The 13,884-nt window shown below is 33.3% G+C and overlaps 1 protein-coding gene and 2 pseudogenes across 1 annotated transcript; all 3 read left to right on the plus strand.

The window, feature by feature from the left end:
- Nucleotides 1-3,795: 3,795 nt before the first annotated feature.
- On the plus strand, nucleotides 3,796-3,890 carry LOC122225770 (annotated as a pseudogene).
- Nucleotides 3,891-4,781: 891 nt separating this feature from the next.
- On the plus strand, nucleotides 4,782-5,729 carry LOC122225406 (olfactory receptor 6C2-like). Its single transcript, XM_042948315.1, has one exon. It carries the CDS (start codon nucleotides 4,782-4,784, stop codon nucleotides 5,727-5,729), a length of 948 nt encoding a protein of 315 aa, XP_042804249.1.
- A 6,292-nt stretch (nucleotides 5,730-12,021) lies between these two features.
- On the plus strand, nucleotides 12,022-12,943 carry LOC122224016 (annotated as a pseudogene).
- Nucleotides 12,944-13,884: the final 941 nt, after the last annotated feature.

The raw sequence follows: 13,884 nt of genomic DNA on the forward strand, positions 1-13,884 counted from the left end.
TAGTTTTATCTTCATTACTATACTCGTCCATTTTATGAATATATCACAATTTAAAAACTGATTCATGTCATTAATGGACATTTTTATATTTCAAGTTTTTGGATTATTGAGAATAATGAGGCTAAACCTTTCTTAAACAACCATATATTTTGCATACATATGTATACATTTTGATTGCGTAAATACCTAGGATCATAATTTCCTGTTTCACAGTTATCTGGACATCAGCTTAATAAATATATTCAAAAAGTTCTCATAGTGTTTATATGAATGTACACTCTAATCTTCAAGATACTTGGTATGGTCCATCTGTTTAATGTCACTTATTCTCATGGTTGTGCAGTAGCTGTGAATTTAATTTCTTTTTCCCTAAGTAATAGAAAGTTCACACTTCACATGTTCACTGGCCTTTAGATATGCTTTTTAGTGAAGAAAGTAGTCTAATTGTTATTAGGTTGGGTTTTGTTTTCCTATTGGTTTGTAATAAATTTTATAAATTCTTATTACAGTCCTTAATGATTACAAATATCTTCCCCCACTATGTGACTGGTCTTATTTAAATCACTTTTATTCAAGTATAACTTACATATATACAATAAAATGCACTTAAGTGTAGCATTCCATTGAGTTTTGACAAATGTGTATATACCTCTTTATAACTACTAATGCATTCAAGATACCCAAATTTCTATCACTTGTAAATGTGTGTGCTCTTTCCCAGTTAATCCTTCATAATAGATTTGGTTTGTCTTTTCTGATTAAATTAAATCTTAAAGTATTTTCTCTTTAATGTGTATATATTTTCCCTTGATACTACTTTAAGATTTATCCACATTATCACATATATGAATTCTTTATTCTTTTTGTTGCTATGTAGCATTCCATGTAAAAATATACCATTTTTCCACTTCTCAATGTTTACTTGTATTACATTCCTCTTTTGGTTATTATGAATAAAGTTGCAATTATTAAATCTTTCTAAGAACATATTTTTTTTTCCTCTTAGGTAAATTCTTAGGGATGGGTTTACCGTATTATATAATAGATACATTTTTAATTTTATAATAAACTATAAAACTAAAAAAGTAGTTTTACTATTTTATATTTCCACCAGAAATATACGAAAATTTCAATTACCTCATTTTTACCACACTTGCTATTGTTAGTACGTTTAATTTTTACTATTCTAACCAATGTTTAGCAATGTCTTATTATCATTTAGTTTTTATTTCCTTAATGACTAATGATGTTGAGCATCTTTTCATGTGCACATTTGATATTCATGAATCTTCCTATGTGAAGTATATGTTCATATATGACCATTTTTTTAGTTAAGTATGTGTATATGAGTATGTGCATATAGATGTTATTTTGTATCTTTATCATATTATGCATACATATATTAAAATAATATACATTTCATATATATAAAATATACCCACAATATTTTTTCATATATGTTTTCTCTATATATATTATATATACACACACTAAATACATGACCTTTGTCAGATGTATGTTTTATAAATTTCTTCTCTTAATACAGGGCATTTCTTTTCATTTTTTAACAGTATCTTTTGAGAAATCATTTTTTATTAAGTCTATAATCTATTTCAAGTTTATTTTTCATTGTGTTCATTTTTATCCATATGTATATCTTATTGTAGTAGCACCATTTGTGAGAAGACATTATTTTTCTCCTCAGTTTGCCTTACGATACTCTATTTCAATATACATTGTTCTATTCCAATGAGTTCTATGTTTATTCATATCTCAATGTCAGTGTTTTAAAGTTTCCATTGTATTGCTATATTATAATTTGTTCATATTATGCCCAAGTATTTCATGTTTAAATGGTGCTATAAATGACATCTTTAAATATTTTTGAGTTCAAAAAACAAATAAATAAAAAATTTCAAGGTCAAATGCTTATTGTTCGTATACATATACAGATATATACACACTTATATTGACACTCTATCTTTTGCTTTTGCTAAACTCACTTACTCATTAAAGGATATTTTGTAGATTACTTAGGATTCTATATCTACCCAATCATGTTATCAAGGGAACATGATTTAACTCCTTTATTTCTAATCACAATGTCACCATTTTTTCTCACCTTATTTTATTGGCTAGGAACTCCAGCACATTGTTGAATATGAACTATGAAGTAGTCATGTTTGCATAGTTCATGATTTTAGAGGAAAGTTTTTAGGCTTTTCTCCTTATATTTGATATTAGCAGAAGTTTTGTTTTGTTTTTTATAAGTAGGTGTCCTTTTCACATTGAGATAGTTTTCTCTGCTTCTACTTTACTGAGAAATTTTTTAATTTTTTTTAAGTTTCTTTATTTTTGATTGAGAGATCCCAAGTGGGGGATTGTCAGAGAGAAGGAGAGAGAGAATCTCAAGTGAGGCTTGGGCTCATGAATTATGAGATCATGACCTGAGCTGAGATCCAAGAGTTGGATACTTAACTAACAGCTCCACACAGGTGCTCCAAGAAATTTTTAACCTAAATAAGTGTAGAATTTTGTCAAAGATTTTTTCCTGAAACTATTCAGAAGAAATTATTCATTCTCCCTTTTTCTGTTATTATGGAGAATACATTGATTTAAAATATACTGAACCATGGGCAGGGGATGGGCTAGATGGGTGATGGATATTAAGGAGGGAACTTGTGATGAGCACTAGTTGTTATATGTAAGTAATGAATCACTAAATTCTACTCCTGAAACTAATATTACACTTATGTTAACTAACTAGGATTTAAATAAAAACTTAAAAAATAAATAAATAAAAGGGTGCCTGGGTGGCTCAGTTGGCTGAGTGTCCGACTTCAGTTCAGGTCATGGTCTCACCATTTGTGGGGTCGAGCCCCATGTCGGGCTCTATGCTGACAGCTCAGAGCCTGGAGCCTGCTTCAGATTCTGTGTCTCCCTCTCTCTCTCTGCCCCTCCCCTGCTCATGCACTGTTTCTCTCTGTCTTGAAAATAAATAAAACATACATACATACATAAATATTGAACCAACATTGAATTCCTGCGATAAACGTCACCTTCTCATGATGTGTTATTCTCATAAAGTTATTGAGTATAATGAGCTTGATTTACTATTCTTTTGTGGAAAATTTCTATCTTACCAGTAGACGATATCATTCAGTAGTTTTCCTTTTTATGTAATATCTTTGTTTGGTTTTGCTATCATAGTAATACTTGCCTAATAAAAGGAGATGGAGGAGTACCTGGGTGGCTCACTTGGTTAAGCATCTCAGTCTTGATTTTGACTCAGGTCATAATCTTGCAGTTCCTGAGATTGAGTCCCACGTCAGGCTCTGCACTGACAGTGCAGACCCTGCTCGGGATTCCCTCTCCCTCTCTCTCTCTATTCCTCTCCCCACCTCTCAAAATAAATAAATTGTATAGTTTTTCTATGCCTTTATTGACTTTAAACCAACTAGTTCCATCAATTAGTAAGACAATCTCCAACTATGATTGCCAATTTATGTTTCTTCTTTCATTTATGCCAGTTTATTCTTTTTATATTTTGATGCTCTGTTAAATACATAAATAGAATCTCTTGGTGTTCTTAGTGAATTGGCTTATTTATCAGATAATATGTAATTTCCTCTATACGCTTGTTAATTTTCTTTGGTGGTAATACTAACATAGCTACTCCAACATTCTCTTGATTATGGTTCACATGGTACTCATTGTTCTATTCTTTACAGAAGTAATATTTGAAGTGAGGTGTTTAAATATAGCATCTAGGTGGGTGATTTTTAAACACATCTTATTGCTTCTTGGCCTTTTGGCTAAGATCAAGTGTAGTATCTGTTCTTATCAATTTAAGATATACATCAAAATACATTTTATAATCTCTACCTTTTAATCAGTGTGGTATGTTTTGATTATTTTATATAATGTAATCATTTATGTTTCGACTTCTGTTTATCATTTTGTTACTTGATTTTTGTTTGTCCCCATTGTTGTTCTTTCTTTTGTTTCCTATTTTCTGGACTAAAATTAACCACTTTAGTGTAGTCATTTTAATTTATATGTTTTTGACTATATCATTTCTTAAAAGTTTGTGACTTATAAACAGTAAACATTTCACAAACTTGAATCAATATCTTACCAATGGAGGTAGAATTTAGAAAATATATTACTATATAGGACCCTGAACTCTTCCCTTTTTATTGTGATTATCATTTATATTATGTTTATATACATCAGAAACTCCATTAGATAATGTTATAATTTTTGCTTTCAACAATCAACTTTATGAAAGGAATTATATAGAACTGGTGTTTTTGGCTTAAATTTTCAGTAGAAATCTACAATTAAGCCACCTGAGCCTGGAGTTCTCTTTGTGAGATGATTTAACTATATGTTTGTTTACTTCAATAGATACAGGGCTATCTAGGTTAGATATTTCATCTTGAATTAGCTTTGGTAAATTGTACCTTTCAAAGAATTCATTTAAGTTATCAAATCTACTCTGCAGATGTTTTCAAAATATTTCATTTTTATCTTAACAGCTTTATAATATGTAATGTTATCATTGCTCTCATTCCTGATAAATCTTATCTTTTCCTTTTTTTCACAACAGTTGTATGAATGTTATTTATCCTTTCTAAAAATCAGCTCTTGATTCCTTTAAACTTCACTCTTGCCTTTTGTTTTCTGTTTCATTGATTTCTGTCTTGTTTTCTGTTTAGACACTTCCTCTTTGACGTTTTAGTTTTACACGTAGATTGCTTAAAACATCAAAGGTAGCAATGAGAAATCACACAGCAATAACAACATTCATCTTGTTGGGACTTACAGAGGACCCACAGCTGCAAGTTCTCCTTTTTATCTTCTTATTTCTCACCTATGTGCTGAGCATGACTGGAAATCTGACCATTATCATTCTTACATTCATGGATTTTCATCTTAAAACACCTATGTATGTTTTTCTTCGAAATTTCTCCATTTTAGAAATCTTATTCACAACAGTATGTATTCCCAGATTCTTGTACAGCTTATCAACTGGAGATAAAACGATTACCTATAATGCTTGTGTTAGCCAAGTATTTCTTATTGGGGTTTTGGGGGCCACAGAATTTTTTCTCCTGGCAGCCATGTCCTATGACCGCTATGTGGCCATCTGCAAACCCCTTCATTACATGACCATCATGAACAACAAATTCTGTACCATCTTTGTCTTCTGTTGCTGGATCTCTGGGTTGATGATCATCGTCACACCACTCAGTATGGGCCTCCAGCTGGAATTCTGTGACTCCAATGCCATTGACCATTTTGGCTGTGACCCATTTCCTCTTTTTAAGATTTCATGCTCAGATACGTGGCTTATAGAACAGACAGTTATAATCTGTGCAGTATTGATATTCATTATTACACTGATTGGTGTCATTCTTTCCTACATATATATCATCAGGACAATTCTAAGATTCCCTTCTGCTTCCCAAAGGAAAAAAGCTTTCTCCACTTGTTCATCTCACATGATTGTTATTTCCATCACATACGGCAGCTGTATTTTCATCTATATCAAGCCTTCAGCCAAAGAACAGGTGGGCATCAATAAAGGGGTATCCGTGCTTACTACATCTGTTGCTCCTTTGTTGAACCCTTTCATTTATACTTTGAGGAACAAGCAAGTGAAACAAGCTTTCAATGACACAATTAAAAAAATTGCATTTACCTTACAAGTAAGAGCACATTGAATTTGAAAAATTAATGAAAACAATGATTTGTTCCTTAGCATTTTTTTCTGGAAGTTCTAACTAGTTCAGTCAGGTTGACTTACTTCTTCAATTGAAGGAACATGAGATTTCGTTTCCAAGAAATAAAATCTTCTTCCATTTCTAAGCTTTTCTAATATTATTCAAAAAGAGATTGATTATATGAAATGTGAAATACAGTGTCTATGAGTCCTGAGAAATCTTTGGATCAATAGTTTTTCTAAACTCCTTCAATTTGCATATGTAAATATGCCAAAGGAAACATTTGAAATATAGAAAAAATGTTTCATCTATGTTTTAAGGTATTAAGATAAACTCTAAAATAAAATAACTCAAAATGGGCCTATCAAGTAAAATTAAAACATATTGCAACCAAAGTAAGAAAATAAATACTAGGAATCTGGAAACAAATATGATATACTAAAGACATAAGCAAGCTAGAATATTTAGATTTTCATCAAGAAAGAGGAGAAAAGTTTTGACCACAACTGCTTGACAACAACTTGCAAGCACTCATACCCACACGCACACACACACAAAATAAAACAAGATTAAAAAGAAGACTTTTGCTTCCAGCTCTGTCAGAGTAACTAATTTGAGCCCATGTTCTCTGCTTTAAATCATCATGAAACTGAATCAATTTTATGAAGAAATTTGACAACAAGAAACTCAAAACTGTACCTTTTTAGAAAGAGAGATTTCAATAAACGTATCCACAATTAACACTAGCTTAGTCTACAGTGTGACACAGAGACTAACCTCAACATGATTGTCTCTCTGAATTGAGTTGGCAAAGATCAAATCAGCTGAAGTGGTTACTATCCTCAGGTCAAGACTACACTGAGCTGGAATCTGGGCAGAAGTTTCCCATTTATGCCTTGGCTGAGGAACAAGTGTAGTCCATGTTTGCACATGAGTAATAAGGCTGAGAGTTCAACAAAGATACTAGAGGCTGAGTAGTCTGTGGGCTTGGAGTCTGGGCCCAGAAAAAGTGAAAAGACCTTGTTAATATGTCTTCAAACCACAGACGTCTAGCTGAACACCAGGAAAGCCACTTAGGAGTACCTCAGCAGTAAGGGCCACAGTTTAGAGCAAGAGTGAGAAAAATAAGAGCTGAGGGTAAAATCTATCCACCACTGGGTCTAGTAAATAAACCTTTATTGAAACATGTCCACCCCCACTCATCTGCATGTTATCTATGGCTGCTCTTAATGGCAGATTTGAGTAGCTTAACAGAGACCTCATGGCCCCAAAAGCCAAAAATATTTACTATCTAGCCTTTTACAGAAAAAGTCTGCCCACCTCTGGTGTAGAATTTACTTTTCTATTTTTTGTATCATTTGGGAAGAAATAATGAGAGGCAGGTTGCTATGCAGCTACATTGTCTTCATCTACCCAGATATCTCTAGAAGGTAACTTTTAAACTTGTTGGCCAGCCAGGAAAATCGAATTCATCCATCCCTCTACAATTTCCCTCTTTGTCCATGACTGTACTTGAAAGGATGAAAATGTAAAGAAGCCTGTGCCTTCTGTCCACCTATATCTCACACTAACAACTCAAGTTAGAACTACATCAATGTTTTATAACAAATGGGGAATTCACTTATTTGCCATTTAATAGAAAATTTTGTTCAGCCCACCAATTCCTATAAATCTTCAACCTCACCTCAACTTCCCCTGAAAAAAAAAATCCTTATTCACAACTCCCCAAGTTCTATATGTGCAATTGAAAATCAAGCCACAGTGTTGGAGAAGAAGCCAGAGGCGCCATAAGAATGTCCTGAAGGAAACGGATGGAGCAGTAAGAAACTGAAAGCAGTTTCATTCCCAGGATGGAAGGCCACCAGGACTGTTCTCTCCAGAAGGACATCATACATAGTAGTATAAAGAAACAAGTTACTGATACAACAGCTTGGATTAATCTCCAGGGAATTATGCCAAGTGAAAAAGCCAATCCCAACAGTCATGTACTCTATTAACTTGCTTATATAATACCAAAATTACAGAAATGGAGAACAAATTAGTGCATGCCAGTGATGGAATGGGTAAGGAAAATGGAGGTTTCAATGACTACAAAAGAGCAAAATGAGGGAAACTTTCTTATACTTAGATTGTGTGATTGCCAATGTCCTGATGTGTCTCATAAGATGTGACCATTGCAAGAAACTGGAAAGAACATGCATGATTTATTCTGTGTTATCTATTATAAGTGCATGTGAATCTATAATTATATCAAAGTAAACTTTTAATTAAAAAAAGAAAAAATCCACCATACCAAAATCAAGGAGGAAAACATAATATATACTTGAATGATCATAAAAGCACTATTTATAACAAATTCTTACATCCGATTGCCTTAGAAGAGAAGTCAGGCATTTACTTTGTTTTAATATTATTGTTGTGGTTCTTTATATATTTAATGCTATGGTATGCTACTATGTCTCTTAGGAAATGGTCCCACTGCTACATGTATTTTTGTTGTGTGTCCTAGTTCATTAGAAGATTCATTACCAGCTCTAATATAGTAATCACAAAGGGCACTCTTGTTTATTTTTCACTTGATTCTTATGCACCCATAGCATATTGAACAAATATAATAGAAGTCATTGATAGTTTAAAAATTACAGGTACCCTATCTCCACGTTCAAAAAGATCAGGCCATCAAATCTTCCATAATCCATTTTTGGTATTCCTTTCCCTCTGTGTCAGTTTTACTTCCCTGTAACCTACTAAATGTAAAAAGTTATTTCCTAACTTTGCAATGGGAAACAATTTCCAGTGACGGTACCTGAATAAAACATTTTTAAGATCTCTGCATTCTTAGGGCTTTTGCGAATGTAGTTTTCTGAAAACACATAGTCACTGTATGTATACACCTCTACTAAAAATCTTTCATTGTAACTTTTACTTGCACTCAGGTCCCAAGGTCATTTTGGGTGAAACTTTCAACAGAAGCTATGAATTACTGTCAGAAAACTAAGTATTACACTTTAAGTTTTAATAACTACTTTGAAAATTTTCAGGAAGAAAAAAATGATTAAATGTTGCTAGGTTGGAGTAGCGTTCATTTGGGGGCATATTTTGTGCTTGTCCTTTAATTTTTGTGTAGAAATTTGGAAATTTCATGAGGTGAATTCACAGTACTTTTAAGCTATTTCCAAATGGCACTTGACCTGTAAGTAAGTTACATTATGAGCAAAGCTGGCTTTGCCTATTAGTAAATATAAGATTACCAGCATTATCTTTCTTCCCACCTCCTTATCGCCAAACAATATGAAGAAAGAAAAAATCAAAACCTATTAGCCTACACTTCTATTTAAAGGTTTTAACATAAGGACAACTCAAGACAACCGTTATGAGATGAGAAAGAAGGCTAAAGATTTACAGGGAAGATTTTTGAAATGGCTCAAAGTTCACTTATTTACTGAAAAGTTTTTGCCACTCAAATTCTCACAAAGTACGAGTAAACTGATCTGTGTTAATCATGGGATAGAATGAAGGGGTTGCAAGCCTGGAGCCATGGTTTAGTAGCTATTGGTTGGTAGATTTGGATTGAGCAGAGGAATGGGGAAGAACACTTTAGAATAAAATCTTGCTGGAGTGAATGAAAATTCTTCAGTCCTTCAGTATATATCACAACAGCTGATAAAAATAAAAGGTCAAAAATCTTATCTTTTACCAAAAAAATGCAAAATTGGAATGATAAACAACAAATTACTCATCACTCTGAGCATCATATTTGCCTGTATTTCCTCCTAATAATTATTGTGAATCCTTGGATATTGAGCAGATTCAGGAGATTGCCAAATAGTTGATGGATGGAATAGAGAGATAATCCTATCCTACAACACAAATTAGCCTTTTTATCATTCCTTGAGTGGCTCAGCAATAAATTCTAGGGTATAATTATCCTAACATGTGGTCTTTTCCATTAGTCAAGTCCAATACCCCCTTTTGTGATCAAGCCAATAAATCCCAGAGCTACAGGATGAGTTATTGTCTTCATAAAGAAAAATCTACAGTCCCGGGACCACTGGTTGAACATTGGAAACATCTGTAGCTACTAATACAAATGAGTTAGCAATATCTGAGGAAAGCTGTGTATCGGTCATTATCCCACTTTGTGTATGTTAGAGTCCCCAACATCTGGCTTCCTTTCTTCTCTAAAGAAACACTAAGCAGTCAAAAATGGCATTAGCGAAAATAAAGCAGGACCTACAATTTAGTAAGCTTATTGTTTATTTTTATTCTGCATCTGGGTTAGTACGAAAAAATGAAACCCCCAAATAAATATGGTAAAGGAAGATTAAAAAGCATGATCCCCAGCGAAGTTCCCTGTCTCAGGCCAAACAAGCAAAGTGAAAAAAAGTTACAGAAAGGGGTTGACTGAAAATACAAGGGGCTTACTTGGCCTAATTCAAAATTATGTCAAGCTTAAATTATCTCACTATCCAAATTAATCTTACTGCCTTTGGAGGCAAGTTTTCACCAGAAACCAGTAAAGGGGTTTGCTGAGTAATCATGAAAGATGAAGTGGCAGTATTACTCACTCAGAATAGAAAAAAAAAAAAAAAAAAAAAAAAGATGGATGGATGGATACAGACAACCATACTTAAAAGCCAAAGAGTTGTACACAACAGACCCCCAAGTCAAATTATTCAAAATTTAAAGACTATCTTTGATTCATAACTATCAATCCACTCATTTCTTAATAGCATGTAATTAATAATACTATTATCTTCCTTCACCGAATCTTATTAAATTTCTTAAAATGTAATGGATATAAAATATGATTATATTTTTAAGAGCATAGGCATACTGGTTGTAAAAACCTAGAGAACAGATGCTATAGGTAGTATGGCTGGAGAAGGATAGGAAAATGGAATAACCAAGAAACAGAAAAGTGATTATCGGCAACATGATGGAATTTTTATCATACACTGGTGTGATCAATTATGCTCATCTTTATGATTAATCGTCTTTCTGTGGTAAATACATTTTCTTAGAATTCTACTTACCTGTATGAGGAGAGGAATATAGGACACCGAAATTAGTAATCTTAGAGATGCTTAAAGTTTAGGTAATCAAAGTACAGACATGAAAAAGAGAAAATATAGTCATAAATCTCTGCTATTACAGTGAACCTTATTGTTGTGAATCGGGCAGTGAATGAGAGATTGAGATGGTGGCATTGAAGTGGAGACTGTAACAGGTAGACTGGATGGAGCTTAAGAGAGAATAAAAAAAATAATGTGCTTATGATTTTTGCCTCAGTGACACTAAAACTAAAGTAACATTAAATTTCAATTTGAGGCAAGCTATCTGAAAGTATGCAATTTCTGTGATGATACTTTTAGCCTGGATCCAACATTTCTTCCTGGATGAGAATCAAAATAATCTACATGTGCAAAGATTCCTAGGATATGTTGTGAAGTATCAATACTTGTAGAAAAGTTTCAAGATCCAAGAGAAAGGGCCCAAAGCCAAGAGATGACTTTTAACTGGAAGAATCTCTTCTGGATCACTTTAAGTAAGAAAACAGAAAAACAGAAAAAATGTGTCCAACTCAAATAATGGTGAGAGAAGGCAAATTCTAGATAAGGTGATGATCCAAATTATGAAAACATCACTACCATCTCAGTATCTGCATTTCAAATGTGAATAAATTTGAGGATTGAGGAACAACACTTATATTTGCCATCAAGTTTAAATTCTAATAGTAATTACAGTACTACGAAGACCACACTGGGTTAGGGCAGTGTCCACAAGTATGAAAACTGTCCTGGAGAAGTTAAAAAGAGACTGAAGGATACCCATTCCATTAGGTGAAGTGGGGACCTGAGCCAGAAATATTCTTCTGTTTTTGCCCAAGTGTACCAATCAGGTAAGTCAATCAAATGAAGTAAAATAATGAAAGGTGAAGAAAAAGCGAAAAGGTTGCCTTAGAGTGTTCATTTAATCTAGCTCACTCTTCCTAGAAAGAAAAAACAACCAAAGAAGTGGAAGAATGCTGTGCTTCATATGTAATTCAATAGCAAGGGTTATTAAGCAAATCTCTTTTTGCTAATTGCAACAAAGACAGGGCCAAAATTATACTGACAATGTACATGATTAAGTGAAAGAAGTAAAAAAAAAAAAAAAATCACATATCATCTGGCATGACTTTATGTTTCACCCATTATTCATTACCATGTGGTATTGAGAGACCCCTCTTCTCATCAAATTCAATTTCTCAAATTGTCCTTGCAGATTGGAGAGAAGTCAGAAGTTAGTAATGAGAAACTATACAGCATGCTGAAACCAATTCATCCTTTTGGGATTGACTGATAATTCAGAGATGAAGGTTCTTTTTATTTTTCTACTTATCACATACATGTTGAGAATAATAGGGAATTGGACTATCATCATGCTTTCATTTATTGATTCTCATTTTAAAATTCCCATGTATTTTATCTCAGAAATTTCTCATTCTTAGAAGTCTCACTCACAAGTGTTTATGTTCCCAGATTCCTTTATAGCATATCCACTGGTGATAATACCACTACTTACAATGCTTGTGCTACTCAAATATATTTGTCATAATTTTTGGAGCAATGTAATTTTTTCTCCCGGTTGCCATGTCACATATCATTTTGTGGTTAATGTATACCCCTGCATTATATGACCATCATGAACCAAAGGGTCTGTACTATCCTTATCCTTGGCTGTTGCCTGACTGATTTATTGTTGTGTTTACTCGATGTTGTGTGGACTTTCAGGTAGAATTTTGTAACTCCACTGTCATTGGTCATTTTGGCTCTGATGCATCCTCTCTCCTAAAAACTTCATGTTAAGATACATAGTACATAGAGAAAATGATCATTACCTGTGCTTCACTAACATTAATCATGGCCCTCATTTCTGTGGTGCAGCTTTGTATTTACATCATCCAGACTATCTTCAGGTTTCCTTCTCCTCAACAGAAAAAACAAAAAAAAACTTTTCCATCTGCTCTTCCTACATAATTGCAATTTCTATCACCAGTGGTGGCTATATCTTCATCTAGATTGTTTTCAGCAAAAGAAGGAGTGACCATTAATAAAGGAGTATCAGTACTCATTAATTCTGTGGTCCCTTTTATTTATATCCTGAGAAACAAGCAAGTGAAGCAAGGTTTCAAGAATTCAATCAAAAGAATGAAATCCCTATCAAAGTAAGAATGAAGACACTCAGAAATTCTTCCTCTTAATAGTCTAGTCAACTTGGCTGCATCCAAAATTTGTCAGTGTAGGCTTCTTTCAAAAAACTTTTAATGTTCATTATGAAATCTACCCTCATATCATTACCTTCCCTTTTATTGTATGAAAGACAATAAATATGTGCCTTTCCTCATTAAAGTAATATAATGAGTTTGTGGCAACTGAGTTGTAAAAGTCCCCTACATATTTTGGAGATTAACCCTTTATCAGATACTAGGTTTGCAAGTATTTTTTCCCATTCCATAGGAGATTTTTTTAATGACAATTTTCTTCTTTTTTTATGTTTAGAAAAGTACCATTGAGATTTTGATAGGGATTCCAGTGACTCTGTAGATCACTACAGATCACTGTCCATTCATAGTATGGAAATTTTAACATTATTAAGACTTCCAGTCCATGAACATATCTTTCCATTTATTTGTACTTTCCTTAATGTCCTTCATCAAATGTCATATCGTTTTCAGTGTATTAGTGTATACTTGTTTATCATTGTATATTTCCTCTGGTTCCCACCAACACGTAATATGAATGTGAATGAAATACATTTGAGGCATCATTTTTTAAATTTATTTATTTTTTTGAGAGAGAGATATAGCACGAGTGGGAGGGAGACAAGAGAATCTGAAGCAGACTCCAGGCTCTGAGCTGTCAGCACAGAGCCCAGCACAGGGCTCGAACTCATGAACCACAAGACCATGACCTGAGCCACAGTCAGACCACCCAACCAACTGGGACACTCAGGCACTCCTAGGCATCATTATTTTTAAGTTGATAATTATGACTAGCAAAATGTCTTCCAAGAACAAGCTAGAAATGATCTCTTTCAGTAAATTTTCCTTGATCAGTCACGCACTACTCTGATCTTCATTTCCTATTTCCTCTAGTAGTCATGTATTATA

The sequence above is a fragment of the Panthera leo genome, chromosome B4 (assembly GCF_018350215.1).
Source record: "Panthera leo isolate Ple1 chromosome B4, P.leo_Ple1_pat1.1, whole genome shotgun sequence".
NCBI classification, from domain to species: domain Eukaryota; kingdom Metazoa; phylum Chordata; class Mammalia; order Carnivora; family Felidae; genus Panthera; species Panthera leo.

Excerpts from the sequence above, each read along its gene's own strand:
- LOC122225406 (XM_042948315.1), top strand. The coding sequence starts at position 4,782 with ATGAGAAATCACACAGCAATAACAACATTCATCTTGTTGGGACTTACA.